Below are 19,669 nucleotides of genomic sequence, written 5' to 3'. Positions count from 1 at the left end.
CTCCTGGGATGAGGTGGGGCTATTGCTCCTACTTGCACCCAGAGCAGTCACAGCATCCAAACTTCTCAGACACAGAAATCCACAAAAGATATGGAAAATCTTTGATCAACAGCTTGAAAATTTTGAATGGGTAATATATGACTGAAGCTTGGGAAATCTTCTTTGAGATAGAAATGTGATTTTGCAATTAAAGGATAGGACAACTGTCTTGCAGCCCTCCTGGTTCAATGGTACAGCATGGCAGCAATTAAAATACTCATTAAAAATTGTATGAAGAGAAGTGGAAACAGAAATGACTGTATTTCACTGAGAATAGAGCATAGAAAGTCAATAAAGACCTTAGGGAAGATGTCTTTTTTATGTTAGGAGTGAAATAAATCACAGTGATTTACAGTTCCATTTATAGATTGTGGTGATAAAATTATTAACACTGCTGCTATAAAGCAAAAGTATTTAATAAATATTTCTGTTCTCAGTATGGGAAGAAACAGGATGGTAAATTATATCACAAGAGGAAGATGGACCAGCAGTCCATTTATTGCCAAATAATGCTAATAGAATGAAAACATTAAATATTTTTTCAGAATACACATTCTTAAAATCAACAGGTCCAGTTTCATTCAAGAGCTTTAAAACTGCTGCTGGAGTCAGATATCTTGTGTTGTTTTACATGAAACAAGCTGAAATTTCTTCTGCTTCTTCACAATCCATGCAGTAAAATTTGCAAAGACTCTATATAAAGGCTCAACACTAATATATTTGTAGGTAGAAAAGTATGTCCAGGGGAAGAGATAATTTACACATAGGACAGTTGGTGTGTTTTTGAGAGCAAACCTGTGGTTCCCAGTGGTTATAGGCAAGAAAATGTGAGATTTGTCTCTTTCTTTGATTAAGTATATTCTGTAAAAAATGATGTAAACAACTGGGGAAAACAATGAAATCTGGCAAGAAAATATTTGCTGGATAGTCCCTATTCAAATACTATTTTTATAAGCCTAAGAAATGAGGATTAAGTTATAAGACTTTGTTATAAGCTCAAGAAATCAATGAAACAAGGAAAACCCCTCCATGTGAGAATAAAAAAAGGAAATCAGGAAAAGCAGAATATGAGCAATGGCAAGCAATGATAAGATAGTAGTTCATTTGCTTTTTATATTAGAACTTCTCTCCTTTTTTTGTGTGTGAGTTTTTTTTTTGGTTTTGGGGTTTTTTTGTTTTTTTGTTTTGTTTTTGTTTTTGTTTTTTTTTTGTTTTGATGTAAATACTGCAATTAACCCAGATGTCTGGTCTCCCTTCTTCTTGCTAAGAATTGGTGTTGTTATCATGGAATCATGGAATGGTTGGGTTAGAAGGGACCTTAACGATCATCTGATCATCTTGTTCCACCCCCTGTCATGGACACAGACACTTTCCACTATCCCAGGTTGCTCCAAGCCCCATCCAGCCTGGTCTTTAGTAGTTCCAGAGTTGGGCAGCCACAGCTTTTCTGGGCACCCTGTGCCAGAACCTCACCATCCTCAGAGGGAAGAATTTTTGAGCTAGGAGAGCCAGCTGGGGGGTAGGTAGAGAGAACACCATCAAAAACTGCTTCCACCAGTAGCAAACTGGCCGTGGGATGAGCTGGTTCAGTTATCAGCTACTTCACACAAAGGGACCAGGGTAGACCCTTTGTAAGAGGCGTGGAGTTTCCAGACTTTGGGAATTTCTCTACTCATGGGAAGCATGGCTTGACCTAGGAAGGCACATCCCATGTGCAGTGTGACAAAATGAATGAGAGTCCGCTCTGTCCACATCCATTGTACAGAAAGTGACAGCATCCTTCACAGGAGAGGAAATACGGAAAGAGGTCATGGAATAAACCATCCTGAGGAGACAGACTGGGGTTTTCAGCTCGTGAAAGGCAAGAACAAGGGAGGCATTTGACAGAACCAAAGAGCTTGAGTCAAAAAAAAAAAAAAATGGGATGGAAATGATTTTTTATGCACTATGCATTTAATCCACATAATTCATTGCTTCAAGAAGTCGTTGAGACCAAATATCGCAAAGATTCCAAAGACCAGTTCTTTATTACTGGCAAATCTTATCCAGTTATACTAATAGTCAGTAGGAGGAAAATGTTGGCAAGAAGTTGAAACCTAATGCTTTGAGGTGAAGCTAACCTCTAATTAGGGATTAAAATGAGATTTTTATGGGATGGGGAGATCAACCCACAGCCAGCTAAGAGGGAGACATGTCTCACACTGTATTTGGAAGCATCTGGTTTTGAACAGCAGCTGGAAGAGTTTGCAGGATTAAATCAACCACTGATTTAGACAAGTTGCCAGTTCTTATGTTCCAAAGCAGTTTTCCTCTCCCCTCTCCCAGTTACAAGTAGTCTGTAACCTAAAAAGTAACATAATACAAATTAAATAGAAATATCCCTTTTCAACGTTAAGTGACTTATTTGGTTAAAATTGGGTTTTTCCAAATACAGCTTCCTTTAGCTGTGGTTGGAGAGTCTGCCCAGGCTGACTGGCCTTGCTCAAGTCTAGAAATGCAGACTGTTGAAGAATCAAAAAATGGACTGGATTAATTGGGTCTTTAAAGAGTTGATAATTCCACAGGGAGAAATAAAGAGCAAGGTGGAAATTTTACAGAATTCAATAACATTTTAGCATTTAGTTTTTAATTTTATTGCACACCCCTTTGTTTACCCACCTCTTATAGTTCCTTTGACTGTGAGAGAGTGACTGACTGAATATATGATTGTGTTTTCTTCTTGTCTTGTCTTCAGGTGGCAAACTCCTGTTTACTGGGCCAGGACCTGTAGAACTGCATGCTCATTACATCCTGGTGTCTGATGGAGGAGAGCTCCAGGCGGGATCCCCTGAGGCCCCTTTCCATTACAAAGCACACATCTATCTCTATGGAAGCCTCCACTCTCCACCATTATTTCCATATGGCGTCAAATTCCTGGCAGTGAGGAATGGGACCCTTTCCATTCACGGTGAGTACATTTCTTTTCTTGTCAAAAGCAAAGGACAAATGAATAACAGAAAACAAAACAAAGAAAATACACAAATTTTTTTTTGGAAGAAAAATAAATTGACAAAACTTTGGTCATGATTCTCATGGAATCGTGGAGTGGGTTGGGTTAGAAGAGACTTTAAGCACCATCTAGTTCCAACAGCCATTCCATGGACAGGGACACCTTCTACTACCCCAGATTGCTTTAAGCCCCATCCAACCTTGGGGGAAGCCTTGGACACTCCCAGGGATCCAGGGGCAGCCACAGCTTCTCTGGGCACCCTGTGCCAGGGCCTCGCCACCCTCACAGGGAAGAATTCCCTCCCAATATCCCATTTATCTCTGCCCACTGGCAGTGGGAAGCCATTCCCTGTGTCCTGTCCCTCTATACCTTGTCCCCATTCCCTCTTCAGCTCTCCTGGAGCCCCTTTAGGCACTGGAAGGGGCTCTGAGCTCTCCCTGGATCCTTCTTCAGGTGAGCACCCCCAGCTCTCCCAGCCTGGCTCCAGAGCAGAGGGGCTCCAGCCCTCAGAACATCTTTATGGCCGCTTCTGGACCCATTCCAACAACTCCACACCATTCTTATATTGTGGCATAGAAGAATTTAGGTGTGGAGCTTTTCTTGAAGACTATGAAATATGGGTGTAGAATGGCCATTTCTTGGTGCAGGAGTTTGGACGTGGAATTCAAGTCCAAACTCAGCATAATTCAGAACACTGGTGCACATTTGTCAAGTTCTTCTCTACTGGGCTATTTTGAAAACCTCTATGTCTCAGAGAGAAGGGGGAGGAAAAAAAAAAGGAAAAGAAATACCATCTGAATGTTTCATCTCCGTTCCTCCTATTCTTGTGTGTCAGCCTTCCTGTTGGTGGGTGTTCACACCCTATGCCCTCCAGGAGGAAATGTTGCTGTCTGAGCACAGAGACACGTGGCTTTTGGCCAAAATGATGTCAGGCACCGAGGGTACCATCTGAGCACAGGCAGGGAGTGAGTTGTACCTCTGTGCTGTCATCCTGCCAGCTCACAGGAGCTGAGCAAGGCTGGGAGAGGTTGGGTTTGGAGAGGAGTCAGTGAGCAGATGCTTTTGTGAATCAGGAGAGATGAGCAGGGGCTGAGGAAGGAGCTGCTGGCAGGGCAGGAGAGGTGGGGCTGCACCTCAGCACCATGCCAGGTGCTCTTGATCCCTTCATTGAGACACAGCAAGGCTCAATTATTTACTGCCTGTAAAAGGCTTCAACAATTTCAGTGAAGTGGCTTTGCAGAGCGTTTCTACCCCATTTCCTGGGGGGTCTCTGTGAAGGAGGGCTATTAGAGCACCTTGGCTGAATTGACTGTCTGTTACTGGCCATTGAGTTTCACACAGTTATCCCAGCCCTGAGCTCAGAAATTCCCCTTAGATTAAAGCTTGCCTTCCAGAAAGGCTTGGTCTTAGAGGACGTCAAGGGAGACAGAAACCAGCTTCTTCCTTAGAGGCTTTTTCCAGGGGATTAATTTGGTTTATCATCCATTTTCCCCCCTTTTTAAAGAAAAGTATTGAAATTTGAATTTGCCTCACAGCAGCTTTTGCTGCTTCACTTTCTGTGTCTTCTGCCACTTTAAAGTGTCCTTCTATTCTTGGTTTGACCCCTGTAAACCAGGATTTTGTCCTTAGATTGTCAGCACTTTACAGCATGAGCCTTCACTTTTCCATGCTTTTTGTTTTCTAGCAATGTAGGAAAAGCCAGTAGCAACTCTTGGCAGCTGTGCCTTCTGTGCTGCTTCTGCTTTCCATTCCAAGCCTTTATCAACTCTGGCTTTGTGACCCCACAAAACTGAAGACAAACCGGGCAGAGCATATTTGCAGTCTTACCTTGACAATGTGATGGAGGGAGGCAAACCCAGGCATCCACATCTGTACCTTTGAGTCTTTTCTCAATGATAATTTATCCATTTTACCCAGTGCCATAATTCTCAGTGAGTCTTCAATCCCCAGGAAAACAAGAGGATGAGGTCTGCAATCCAAGTATTACCTGGATGGGGATATACAGAGTCAAAAGTGGCTTGACCCTTAGTGGGAAAAAACTCTTGGTTTCAATTTTTTATAAATTATTGGATTATTGAAAGGCTTGTGTGGGAAGGGATGTTGAAGCCGTCTAGTCCACCCCCATTCCATGGACAGGGACAATTTCCACTATTCCAGATTGCTTGGGATCCCATCCAAACTGTCCTTGAACACTTCCCGGGATGGGGCAGCCACAGCTTCTCTGGGCACCCTGTGCCAGGGCCTCCCCACCCTCACAGGGAAGAAGTTCTTCCCAATATCCCATCTAACCCTGCCCTCTGTCAGTTTGAAACCATTTCCCTGGTCCTGCCCCTCCAGGCCCTTGTCCCCAGTCCCTCTCCAGCTCTCCTGGAGCCCTTTTAGGCTCTGGAAGGGGCTCTGAGACCTCCCTGATCATTCTCTTCTTCAGGCTGAACCATGCCAACTCTTATTCTATTATTATTACTCAAAACCAATTCTTATTGAAGAAATCATATCAATTTCTTATTCAACATATCCAGAGTAGCTATGAAGTCACTTTTAAGCTCTGCACAACACACAGCCCCAGTGCATGGCTGCAATTGCTCATTCAAACCATGTAATCTACAATTTAACTTAGAAGCAGTAGAAGCCTGCTTCTAAACATGACAGAAAGTAGTGGGATCTTTTACTGGGTTCATATTGCCTACATGGAAAAAAAAATCTGCTGTTCTGTCTTCAATTTAGCATCAGTCTGGTCTGTGGTACAGAACAAATTGTGGAGCATGACAGCCTCTTTCATATAAATATATATATGTGAAAAACGTTGACATGCTCTGCAATACAAATTTGTGAGATACATTTATACACACAAATATTTATGTTATCTCAGATCAAAATCATTAAATAAGCAGGTTTCCAAATTTCTGACTGTCTTGGCAAAGACAGGGCCAAGCACATTTTAATTCCTTTTCTCTTTCAGGCTGGGAGTGTTGGGGGATGCTCTGCAGCTCTGGTTGAGTTCGGTTTGTTTAGTAAGTGCTGTCAGCTCCTCACTTTGATATGTTAATATGACTAAGGGTTTCCCACAATTCCCTCAGGAGTGGCAGTCCTTTGCTCCCGTAGTTGTAGCAGACTGGGAAATTTCACTGTTGCCTTTGGCTTTGGCCAACTCCCCTGCCAGTCACAGCGTGCCACCCATAAACTGCCTGTCAGTCACCCGTCACTTGGAGAGGGGGCTTCAGCCAGCCCGGGCAACTCCACTTTTTGACAATGTAATTATGGCAGTAGGGGCCTGAGCAGGGCTGGGAGAGTTTTATTGATTGTTCAGAAGGGAAATTTATCACTGTCTCCAGCTCCGTTCATGCTCTATTCCCTGAGAAACTCTCCTGACAAGCTTCGGGAGAGAAGTTCAGCGTGGTGGCCTTGGCTGTTCTTGTGCCTTTGTCCTTCCCAGGGAAGCTGGAGGCACCAGTGGATGCTGAGTGGGGGCAGGAACTGGGTGCAGAATGGAGATGCCGCGTCAGAACAAAGAGCACCCAACCTGTCCTTGTGACAGCCTGATCTTGTGGTCCTAACACTCTTATAATTGAATCCTGAAATGGTTTGGGTTGGAAGAGGCCCTAAAGACCATCCAGTTCCATCCTCAACCATGGGCAGGGACACCTTCCACTACCCCAGGTTGCTCCAAGCCCATCCAACCTGGCTTTGGACACTTCCAGGGATCCAGGTGCAGCCACAGCTTCTCTGGGGAACCTGTGCCAGGGCCTCCCCACCCTCATAGGGAAGAATTTCTTCCCAATATTCCATCAAAACCTACCCTCCTTCAGCTTAAGACCATTTATTCTTGTCCTGTCCTTCCAGGCCCTTGTCCCCAGTCCCCCTCCAGCTCTCCTGGAGCCCCTTTAGGCCCTGGAAGGGGCTCTGAGCTCTCCCTGGAGCCTTCTCTTCTCAAGGCTGAACACCCACAGCAGAGATATTGCCACACACTAAAATATTTTAAATTAGTATTTTATTTTCAGCAGTCCTGTGTAGGTGATCTTGTTATTCCCTTGAGTCCCCATGAAACAGACCATGACTCTTTCCAAGAAAAGACCAGCATTCCTTTGTCAGGCATTTATTTAAAACTTTGTGTCAGCACTCCGGTGGGAAAGCATATGAGCTGTGAGCAGACTACTCTAGGGGAAGGTGTTCCTCCCATGGCAGGGGGTTGGAACTGGATGATCTTTAAGGTCTCTCCCAACACAAAACCTCCTGTGATTCTGTGATTCCATGAGCCTCTTCCCTGAATTTTGATCAATAATATGTATCCCCTCAGTTAGATGAAAAATGTTACACTTCAGATTAAAAACATTCGCATTCACCTTGTCCAGACTATGAAAGGTGTGTGGTAAAGAAAAAACAGTGTCCTGAGAGCTTTGGTTTAATAACTTATTTATAATCAGGATAATTTAAACAGAGGTGTCAATAGTCACTTCAGTGCCCTAAAATCATGGCCAGTCCTATTGCAAAGAATGTCCCTGCATTTGCAATAGTGAAAATTATATTTTAGAGGTAAATCTGCATGACTTCTATCCCAGATTTCTCTGCAGCCACAGCAATCTGACACGTTTTCAGGGTTAGCTCAGGAAAAAAAAAGTATTTTTTATCAGTTGAACCAATTATTAATTTTAATTGCTTTTAATCAATAATAAAACACAAAATATTTGTGAGCTGTTCACTGTGCTCTACAAAGCCTGTGCATTCCTCCAGAGATCAAACATTTAATCAAATGCCTCTTGCTTTGCCTCCATTAGGCAGTGTTATGTATCTGTGCTGAGTTTGAGATTAAGAGATCATAGACAACATGAGAGAATTTGTTCTGCTTTACTCACATATTAAAAAGAAAAGCTTCCCAGGGGAAAAAAATAAGAGGAAAAATCTGTAGCAGGGGGATTCAAGATAGGGTGCAGAGATCTGTTAGAGAAAAGATTATTTTTTACTCTACTGACATGTATCTATTCAGTAAATGTTATTTTTCACTACCTGAACTTCCTGATTTCCTGAGCTTGCTCCCATAGGTTGGTTTTCCTTAGGTGCCAGTTATTCTGTGGGGGGGCTCAGGATTCTTTTTTCCTCCTGTGACAGTGTTTTTCCTCTCTAAGACCTTGACTTTAACATGATGCATTAAAGCAGATGGCTCTGGAACAGAAGGCTGAGCTGCCTTGAATCCCCTCGTGTTCACCAGGGGTAAGAAACTGCACTTAGGCACTTCCCATGGAGTAACTAATGTACAATGACTTGTGCCTTCACTTTCTTATTCAGAAATATAAGATGACCATTAGATTTTAAAGGCCTAGCAGATGGGGGGAGGAAAAAAAAAAGAGTTGGGTTCAGGGCAAGCTGCTGTGTCTTTCACAGTTTGCCCTTCTTTCTAACAGAAATGCATCTATTATCTTTGATTTAAGCTTAAATCAGTTGATTTGTGTTTTGGTGCTGATCTTACTGGGAAAACATGATGCAAAGGGGGCAGAGAGATGGACACTAATATATATTATATAATAAAGATATATATAAGAATAAATAATATATAATGAATATAAAATATATATTATATAATAAAGATAAATATAGGTATTAAAGATATTAATAAAATATAATACAATACACACTATATACTAGAAGAGAATAGAATAAAATAGGATAGACTAGAATATATATATAGACCATAGCTAATATGCCTATATAGAATTTCCTTTTGATTCCTGACAGGGTGCAGGTCTGTGGGTTGTTACAAATGTGGAGGCATATTATATATTAAATAATTTCCTCCTTCAAACTTTCGAATATAACATCAAAATACTGCTTCCAATTCTGGTGCTAGCAAAACCCAGGTTATTGGCTGGAGGAAGAGAACACCCAGCAGCAAATCCAGGGTTAATTTCCACCCTGGACAGGAGAAAAGCTGAGAAGTTTGGGCTTCCCAGGTAGGTGGTGGAGGTGTTCAAGGAAAAACTGGATGTGGCACTCAGTTTAGTTGACAAGTTGGTCACAGGTTGGACTCGGCCTTGGAGGTCTTTTCAAACCTGAGTGATTCTGTGATTCTGTGAAGTTTGGCAAACTGGGGGGCCTGGATTCAGCCCGGGCTTTCCCCAGAGCTGCGGGCTGAGCCAGGCAGGGACCCTCCCTTTGGGCTCACCCTCACTTTTCCTGGTCCTGAATTCTCCTCCATCACATTATGGGGACACAGGGAGCTGATCTTAGCCTGGCAATGGTTGTGCTGCCCCACATTCCCACTCCTGCAGGGACAAAGGCCCTGTCTCAGTCCACAGCAGCACAGGAGATGATCTGGCAATCACACAAAGTGGCATCAGCTGTCTGCAGCTCCCTGCGGGATCCCCTGTCCTTGGCTGCCATAGCTGGAGCTCTTTGTTCCTGGGCTCTGTCTAAAGAACTTTTCCTCCACAGCATCTTTGGTTGTGACCTCATTCTAGGTGTGGAGAATGGATTTTGGCTTATGCAATGGCATTACAGGAATATCTTTCCCCTTGTTTTCAGTACTAATGTAACTTAGCAAAGTGTCTAGGGGATCTCTGATTAAAGGGAATGTTTGGAAATTTGCACATTTATGGGACAGCATGCAGGGAGGGTACATTTTTTGCAATGTAAATTGTTAGAAAAGGGCAACCATCCTCAGTAAGATCCTGTTATCATGGAATGGTTTGTGTTGGAAGGGTCCTTAAACCCATTTCATTCCAAATCCCTGCCATGGCAGGGACATTTTCCACTAGATCAGGTTGCTCCGAGCTCCATCCAACTTCACCTCGAACACTTCCAGGAAAAGAACATGATAATCCTTGCTTTCTCCAGGTGCTGTTGAAAGATATGCAGGTGGAAATGCTTCAAGTGAAAACTGCAGTTTCATGAGCAGGAAACATTCATCAGGACTAGGTCACTTTCAAGAATATCTCCCAGTGGAGAACACAAAAGTTATTCTCTTTGTCCTCTTGTCCGGATGATTTTCGATTTTTCATTTTTGCTCACTGAGAGAAGATTCAAGATCAGGTTGGATGGGGCACCTGATCCAGCTGGTGCTCCTGCTCTTTCAACAGGAGGAGGGCAGCTGAACTAGATGACCTTTAAAGGTCCCCTCCAACCCAAACCATCCTCTGACTCTGATTCCAAACTATGATTTGAGCCCACCTAAAATACCTAGTGTGGTCCTGCTGCAGCTTCTTGTCAAACAGTTGATAAACTCTTGGGTGTCCTAAGGCTTAACAATTATAAATCCTAAGGGTTAACAAGCAGTTATAAATCAGAAAGGACCTCCTATTTCACCTGGGGATGGGGATGAAAAGCTCAGGGCAGTGGCTGTGGCAGGAGAGCTGCTCTGCATCTCCCCAGGAGCTGCTCACACTCAGCAGTGAGTCCTGCAGGACTGCACAGGGGTGGGAAGGCAGCTCCCAGTTCCTGGCAGAGATGTCCTTGTCTTTCTAAGATGTGTAGCATCTTAGAAAAAAAAAAACCAAAACCAAAATCCTAACCAAAAAAAAAAAACCAAAACCAAACAAACCAAAAACCACAAAAACCAAACCAGCAACAACAACAACAACAACAACAACAAAAACCCCAAAAAAAACCCACAACCCCCCCCAAAAAAAACCAAACCAAAAACCCCCCAAAAAACCAACAACAAAAACAAAAACAAACAAACAAACAAATACACTAAAAAAACCCAAAAAAACTCCACAAAACCAAAAGCCTAACAAACTCCTCTCATTGAAAAATAAGCTTAAAACATACAAATTCTTGTGGAATATAATTCAGATTGGAATTAACAGCAAAAATAGCTGGAAACATTCAAGTCCAGAGGATTGACAGCTCACAGTCCAAGCAAATGTTTTTTAACACATTTGAAAAGACAGGAAAGCAACTTTCATTCTCCTTTTTTTATTCCCTTTTTGAAACAAATCCTTTATGGCCAGTAACTGGAGTAGTCACTGCAAGAGCTGAGGTAGCTGTGATTTTTTTTTTTATTATAAGATCCACGTTCATAAAATATTTTTTCCTAGTCCTTAATTAAGGATCTGTCACTTCAAGATCCATTTTGCCATAGAGAGCTGTAGCAGCATATCTGTGTGTTATCCTGACTAAACAGGTTTCCTGGAAAAGATTTTCTATTCCTTTTAACTTGAAGAATTGAATCCATTATTATTTTTATGGTTTGTTTTATTAACTGAAGCAACAGCAGCAAAATGTCTTTGTCATGGATCAAAAATATATTTTAAAAAACTCATCTTTTTCCTGAAGTGCCAGTTTCAATGGCAGTACTGCCAGTTATCACTCTGAGGTTTGAAAATTTTAGAAATGACCAAGCTAAGTTTGATTAGGAAGTGCATTTTGGGTCAGGAAAGGGAGATAATAATAAAGGATTGTGACAATGGAGAGGAAGCCATATTCCTAAGATAGTCTGACACCAGGAATGCTGCAGGAAAGTGTGTTGTATTTTATTACCAGAGACAATCATAGGCTCACAGAATGGTTTGGGCTGGAAAAGACCTTTAAGTTCTTCTAGTTTCAACTCCCTGCCATAGGTGAGAGGTTTTTTATATTCCTTAAAAAAAATAAAACCAGTTATAGCCCATTGAATTATATTATTAATTTCTCTTGAAAAATTATTTTTTGTTGTTTGGGGTTTTTTTTTATTTTGTTTTGTTTTGCTTTGGTTTTGGTTTTGGTTTTTTTTTGGTTTTTTTTGTTTTGTTTTGTTTTGTTTTTTGGGTTTTTTTTGGGGGGGGGGAAGGAAAACAGTTTTCTTTTCACTTTGTTCCTGGAAACTGAAAGCTCCTATTTCCATTTACACTAAAGATTTACAGTATAGCTACAACAGATTGACAAATTGTCTGCAGTGTAATTTGTACATTCCCAGTAAGTAGATTTTGTGTCTGAGCCCTGCAGTTCTCGTAAATTCCTTTTGTGGAATAAAGGGATCTCATTACCTCAACTTTAAAACGCCAATAAACAGTCAGAAGGTGTAAAAGAGCTTTATAGTTTGTCAACACCCTGAACAACTGTGTGTTCACAACTGAGTTAATTAATTTGTGGTAAATAGAAGCAAAAATGAGATGCAACAGGGTCCTGGGTGTCAGAGGAGAACGGTTCAAACCCTGCCGCCCCATGACAAAAAGGGGAAGTTTTTAAAAACATTTAAACAACTTTTGGGAGAAAGACCAACAGAACCATGTCAGGCTTAGAACTGGAACCAGTTCTCTTAAAACCCATTGAAAGATTCCAGTTTGTACCAACACTCCCATGTGTAAACCCTATTCTCCAGCTCTGCCTGACTCTGGATGTGGCTTACACTGCTTCTTGTCAGGCTTGGTTAGGAGGTTCCCAGGGTGTCTAAAGTTAGGTACTCCAAAGGTACATGTACTCCAAAAAGTTTTGTTTTCAGGTCAGGGACATCTGTTTTCCATGAAAGCACCTTGTCATCTTGTCAAGTAAATTCTCAGACCCCCTCTCCTTACTCTGTAGTAATTTCTTTCAAACCCCTTTATTTCAGTGTTTCCAACTGTAGCAGCTTCAGCTTTCAAAGATGAGTGACCAGAGATAGATATCAAACACCCAGATAAAGTTTTCAGTGCCCTTTGAGCAACCCACTGTGCACCTGGAAGAGGAAATGATGCTCATGTCTTTTGTAATCAAAGGATTGTAAATAATGGCCTAATTTGTTTAAACCTACAACTCTCAGTGCAATGCATGCTTTGCATTCTGTGGACAGATTTTGCTGTGACCCTGGAGGTGTGTGCCCTGACACACTTTGCTGGTTTGCTCAGTTTTGATGTGACTTGGAGGTATTTCTGTAAATGTCAAATTCACATCTCTTGTTGAGCTACTTAGAATCATGGAATGGTTTGAGCTGGAAAGGACCTCAAGACTCATCTAATTCCAACCCTTTGCTATGGGCAGGGACACCTTCCAACATCCTAGGTTACTCCAAGCCATGTCCAACCTGGCCTTGGACACTTCTAGGGATGGGGCAGCCACAGCTTCTCTGGGTAGCCTTTGCCAGGGCCTGACCACCCTCTGATTTGGGAATTTCTTCTAATATCTGATTTAAGTGCCTCCTCTCATAGTTCAAACCTGTTTCTCCTTGTTCTGTCACTACCTATTGGTATCCTATCACTACTTAGGACTGGGTGAAACTAGTAAGTGACATATAATCCCACAGTGATTTATGAAATGTTTTGTGTTAGATGCCATAAGAAATTAAATTTATACTGTTTTTCCTCAAGAGTGGCATTATACACATCAGAATTGTTTCATTCTTAATAATTTTACCAGGTCCATACAAGAGTGCAACTTCACATTATGATTCTAACAGGAAGCATAACCAGAGTCCTGATGCCAAGATATTCCCAGTCTTAAGATTTGTGATTAATTAATTTGGAGTTAATTTTCAAATCCATTGCATTCCTAGGCTGCACCATTCTTCTCTGCTCCGTATTTAAGGGTGTTCTGTTAATTAATTTAGTAAAGTGTTCAATTCTTGTATTGCCTGCAACAGCTTTTTGTGTCTGAAGGCTCTGTCCTGTACCTTTAACATGAAGTCACTTCTGCTTTAGATCTCAAGATGGGTTTTTTTTTCCAACTCGTGCTTAGTTAATTATTAAAAATGAATTCAATAATTAAGAAGTTATACAGATTCATCCATTTTTCATCATTTGGAGTGTTTCTGCTCAGTACATTTTGGGGGAAGAAATAATTTAAATTCACCACAGCTGTTGGTCTTTTAAACATTTTCCCCTCAAACAGGTAATTTATTTACCTGTTGCACAGCCCAAACCCAGTCACTGAAGGTTATTTTATGAATTTTGCATGTTTTAATCAAAATAGAGTTTGTTTTCAAGGGTAATATATTATAATTAGGGCCAAGAAGCCTCAGTTGTGGTCCCTCATTGACACCAGGAAGGTGTCACTGACCATATCCTGTGTGTTACTTGTGCTGCTGGAAATAGAGGAGACTCTGACCTGGAGGTGTTGTAAGTGGGAATATAAATGAGAAGCAAGGAAATGGATAAATGTGGTGCTTAGGGACATGGTTGGTGGTAGACATGAAAGAACTGAGTTAATGGTTGGACTTGATGGCCTCACAGGTCTTTTTTTAATCTTAATGATTTTATGATTCTGTGAAAGTGGGATCTACTAGATTTGTTGGTTTGTTTGGTTTGGTTTTCCCTGACAAAACATACTGAACTTAGTGGAAAATTGAAGTAAATTTTGAACATGCAGACAAATATCCCACCCCACCTAGATCATCAGGAAAAAAGGTACTAACTGTGTAATGGGAGACAGGTAGCTGAACACAGTAAGAGGTGAAAAACAAGAAAAAGGAAATAAAGGAAATGGGGGAATGTTTTGATGCCTTGAATATTATTTTAGAAGAAAAACCCCAAACAACTGAGAATTTTTTTGGTAAAAATTTTTGAGTCAGAGCTCGAAAGAAGAAAAAATCCTGAAAAAAGCCTTTTCCATTGGAGCATGTTTTGAACGCAGAATGGTGTTTCCCACTCCTCAGTGACATGAGCTGTTGCCCAGCAGGGCTGCTGTGGAGTGTGTGTGACAGATGAACTCCACAGGGGTCAGTTGTGTGTCTGGACACAGATGCATGAGAACACACATTAACACAGGCACACAAATCAACACCAGAAACAAAATGTCCAGAGCTGGAGAGAAATTGTGCAGTGCTCCACATGCAGATGGCTGCTGCCAGTCCTGGGCTTTTATGCCAGCCCTAAAAATTCACAAGAATCGCTCAGTGGAAGAAGGTGAATGAATAAAAATGAAGAGAGTGCTGCTGGTAAAACAATGCACATAGGATGATATGAAGAGGGGTTTTTTGAGCTGTATTGAGGATGAGGTCTTTGATGTCAGCGCCTGTGAATGGCGAAAGATGGGTTTTGTCTATGTCTGCATTAGAAAACAGCATGGCCCTATAGAAGCAGAGCTGTAGGGTGAATGATGTAGGTGCTGAGGATGCAGGGTCCACATGTTCTGGAGGCTGCTAGAGAGTCATTCTAGTCTGTTTCCATTGGCACCTACAGTGTCCTATGTGTCCTACTGCATTTCAGCTTCTGCACTGGTTTCACAGAATGCCAGGATGGGTCAGGTTGGAAGGGACCACAGTGGCTCACCTGGTGCCACCTCCCTGCTCCATCAAGGCCATTCCAGAGCACAGGGCATTGTGTCCAGACAGTTCTGGAATATCCCCAGTGAGGGAGACTCCACAGCCTCTCTGGTCTCCGTTCAGTGCTTGGTCACTGCACAGGAAAGAAGTTCTGCCTCCTGTCCAGGTGGAACTTGCAGGGATCACTCCCTGCCCGTTCCTCTGGTGCCATTGCTGGGCCCTGGAGCAGAGCCTGAGCCCTGATCTGAACCCTCCCTGCACACAGGGACACCCAGGGATGAGGGCCCCTCTCAGCTGTGTCTCCTCTCCAGGCTGAACAGCCCCAGCTCCCTCAGCCTTTCTTCCTAATGGAGATGCTCCAGCCCTTCATTGTCATCCTCCAGCCCTTCATCATTTTCATTGTCTTCATCACCCTCCACTGGACTCCAAGAGCTCCATGTCTCCCTTGACCTGAGGAGCCCACAACTGGACATAGCCAGATGCACCTCACAGGGCTGAGCTGAACAGCAGGAGATGTTTGATACCTTCCAAAAGAGTTTGAAATACCTTAAATGAAGGATGTCTGGGTGATTTTCTAAGTTGGAAGTTGAGAAATTTCAAGTTTGATTTTAGAAATTGTAATGATACAGAAGTATCTCAGGTTTAGAGCCCATCATTGACACACAGAGCAGGTGCTCACATATACTTCAAGCTAAAAGAGTATAAAGATTTTATTCTTCTGTGATTCTGTTGTGAATTTATTGTCTTGGAGGTGCTACTTCTTATTTCCATCTTCATTAAGGAAATAGTTGAGACACTATTATATAAGTAATGAAGACACTGACGTATAAGGAACAAGAAAGTGAAACAGGATATGGACAGAAAAGTTTGCTTAAAATAATTTGAAAATGATTTATTGGATGCAACCTCTACACTCAGAGATTTCTGCTATTTTTACTTTCCTGCAGTATGACCAAGGAGGACAGTAACTTGCTGTGGGCTAAAGGTAAATGATGATCTACTGCAAGGGAGGGAAGAAAAGTATTCTAAAGGTGGATGTGGGAGGCACACGCTCTCCCCTGATGGTGTTCAGTGTGTTGAACCTCACTGGGCCAATCTCTTCCAAAGCCTGAGAGGAAATGTCAAAAGTTAAAGCAAACTTCATTAAGTGAAGAAAGGAGGGTTGTAGGGCAAGACTTTTCATTGCTGGGGCTTGTTACACCCAGATTTCATGGAATCATTGAATTATTGAATGGTTTTGGTTGGAAGGAGCCTTAAAGACCATCTCATTCCACCCCCCTGTGATCAACAGGGACTGCTCCCATTAGACCAGGTTGCTCTGAGCCCTGTCCAACCCAGCCTTTAACTAGGAGAATGCAACTCCTCTTTCTTTGTTTGTTTTTTAAGTGGATTGACTTGATTTTTAACTTTTTTTAACTTGTTCTTTTCAGGCTGGACGCCCAAAGTAATTTTCACACACTTGAAATCATCAGCTAATGCCAGTGACACACGATTGCTGCTCCAGGAACCTGTTGATTGGCAACCTGGTGATGAAATCCTGGTGGGAAGTTCAGGCCTTGGAGATGCACAGCAGCAGGAGGAAATGGCTGTAATCCAGTCTGTGAACAACACTGAGCTGCACCTTAGATCACCACTCAGGTATCCTTTCAGGAGATTTTTCTAGCAGAGAGCTAAACAAGGAGAAAATTTGATCAAAGTCAGGATTTGCTGTTCCCTGTGGGACATAATAACTATATAAATCCCTTTAATAAAGGTGGCCAGTGATATTTCAGTTCCTCACTCCCCCTAAAGGTAGTGGACATTCAATCCTGAATGTTTAAATTCTATGTTTAAATTCTGTATCATCCCCTTGGAACTCAGAAAACCTTTGAAGCAGAAAACACTGATGGCCAGTAAAGTCCAGTGGTGTCAGTATAGGAATGACAAAGAAATTTCCTGCATATTCAATTCCTTGAGAAGGTGCATATTTTTCACAAGAAATGTATGACTTGTGTAAAAAAAAAATCCTCTGTTCTCGACTAATTTTCTTAAGTAATACACTCAAAGTGAATTTTTTCACTATGGAAATTTGCTTCTATATTTCCAATGAGTGTTAATTTCACTTCAATGCCCTACATTTTCTTTATCTATTGTGCATGGAGATCTTGGACAGACTGAAAACTGCACTTTTTACATTATCTATCTAGAGGCAACCTAACTCCAATGCCCAGGAAGATTAAGGGTAGTATTTTCAGAAATAATTTGGGCTTGAGGAAAAAAGTCCTGATGTTTTTCACCCAAACCTGTTTTGGGAAGAGAATTCAAAGGCTGAAATATATTGTTGTAAATCTCATAGAATCACAGAACATCCTAAATTGGAAGGACCCCCAAGAATCATTGAATCCAGTTCTTGGCCCTGCATAAGGAAATTCCAAAAACTCCACCATATGCCTGGAAGTGTCATCTAAATGTGTTTTTGAGCTTTGACAGCCTTCAGGCTGTAATCACTTCCCTGAGGGGCCTGTTCCAGTGCCCAACCACCCTCTGGATTAAAAGCATTTTCCTAATAACACAACACAATATAACATTATATACATAATCTAAAGAAGGTTTGAGAGCTTGTGAAACAAAAAGATGAAAGCAAACATCAGACAAGGAAAAGCCTATCTAGCACTGATTGTGCCGCTGTCCCTGCTGAGTGAAGGACTGAAACCAACTCAGAATTTGGGAGGTTATGGTCAGACACATAAATAACAAGAAATCATAAATGTAATTATCTCAATCTGGCAGGTACAAATGATATTTTTTGTCTTTCATTAGGTACCCCCACAGTGCTGGAGAGGAATGGGGCAATGGCCAAGGTCTGCCTTCCAGTGCTGTGGTGGCACTGATCAGCAGAAGGGTGGTTGTCCAAGGAAATGTCACACTGGAGAGGATGTCCCACCTCAGGCAGTGTGCAAATGCAGGTGAGGAGGTCTTTTCTCACAGAAATGTACTGGGGAGGAAAACTGCTCCATTAAAATCCCATTGTGGCAGCCTCACTGTGTATTAGAACTCTTTCTTCCTAAGATAACTTTGAGATAATTCCAATGCCAGGAAAGAGAGTTTGTCTTTCCAAACATTGTTTGACATTGAAGTGTGAAGTCTTGGGAGTTGAACTGCACTTCATTGTAATATCTCAGATGTATTATTTTCACGTTGTTGTTTCAAGCCATCTTGGGAAAGACCCTTTAGTTTTGCCTGAGCCTAAGGGTGTAGAGAAGAAAGTTTCTTCTGAAAACATGTTTCAGTGTACATAATATATTAAATTTTTAATTGTGTTTACTATTTAGTCACTTTAAGAAGAAGGAAAAACAAAACAGCCCAATGCTGTTTGTACTCTTTAGCGTAAAATATTGAGACGTTGTTTAGTGTTTAGGGTTGCCAAGGAAAAAATAACAGGTGATGCATAAAGTATCACTGGTGAAAAAATGTTAAATATCTCAGTTCTCCTTTGGTTTTACCTGTATGAAATGCCATGGAGTTTGACAGGTGATTCCTGATTTACACCATCTATTCAAGATGCAACATCAGACACAGTGATTATAATGCGAGGAGAGTTGGTTATCTGGTAACCCAGGTGTAAGGTTTCCTTTAAAAAAAAAGTGCCTTGGGCTTTCAGACTGTGACACAAGACTTCATTTGATATCCAGCAGCCAGCTGCTTATATTACTCATGGATTTATGGTTCATTTTGTGTGGAACTCATAAATATAGGCTCTGAAATGCACTAACCGTTTGAGGTTTTTATTTGAGTTAAAGGATAGGAGGATTTCTCAGAGGAGTCACCAGAAGAGGAGTGAGCAGTGTTTTTTGTGGTTAATTTACCTTCTTAAAAAAAAAAAAAGGGCATTACTGAGCATCAGCAGGCAGTGCTGGAATTTGAGATCCCCTTTGCTCTTCCACTGAACAAGCCCAAGTAACACATTCATAGTCTGAATCTCATACCAAAATATCTCACACCCATGGAAGGATCTTTCAGGAATTTTACCCAGCCCTATGATTTAATTTTTTTGTCATATCATGGAATCCAAGAATGGCTGAGTTGGAAGGGAACTTAATCATCTCATTCTACCCCCTGCCACGGGCAGGGACATTTTCCACTATCCCAGGTTGTTCCAAGCCCTGGCCCTGGACACTTCCAGGGATTCAGGAGCAGCCACAGCTTCTCTGGGCAACCTATGCCAGATCCTCTCCACCCTCACAAGGAAGAATTTCTCCCTAATCTTTATTGTTGTCTTGAAACTGTGAGTAGCAACAGTTCCCCCTCCATCTGCAGGGGGAGTCAGGAGAGCAGAGTTTAAAAAAATAAACCAGAATGCCTCATTTCAGTTTAGTTCTATACATCCATGCCCAATCTCCTTTTCCCTTTTCAAGAACCTCATCTAAGGGAAATCAGCATCAAATCCCTCTTGCTCATGCATACAATTATCTAAAATTAACTCCAAGGAGGTGCCCAAGACTTAAAACTACAGCTTCCTG

At 41.7% G+C, this 19,669-nt stretch overlaps 1 protein-coding gene across 1 annotated transcript in view; it reads left to right on the top strand.

The window, feature by feature from the left end:
• Positions 1-19,669, top strand: part of PKHD1 (PKHD1 ciliary IPT domain containing fibrocystin/polyductin) — a 238,627-nt gene that overhangs the window by 86,805 nt on the left and 132,153 nt on the right. Inside the window, 3 exon segments of the mRNA XM_031060250.1 lie at positions 2,774-2,986; positions 16,601-16,808; positions 17,970-18,115. Coding sequence (XP_030916110.1) covers positions 2,774-2,986; positions 16,601-16,808; positions 17,970-18,115 — 567 coding nt within the window.

The sequence above is a fragment of the Geospiza fortis genome, unplaced genomic scaffold, assembly GCF_000277835.1.
Source record: "Geospiza fortis unplaced genomic scaffold, GeoFor_1.0 scaffold106, whole genome shotgun sequence".
NCBI lineage: Eukaryota > Metazoa > Chordata > Aves > Passeriformes > Thraupidae > Geospiza > Geospiza fortis.
Note: the sequence above shows the minus strand (reverse complement) of the source record. Positions and strands in the feature narration are given on the sequence as shown.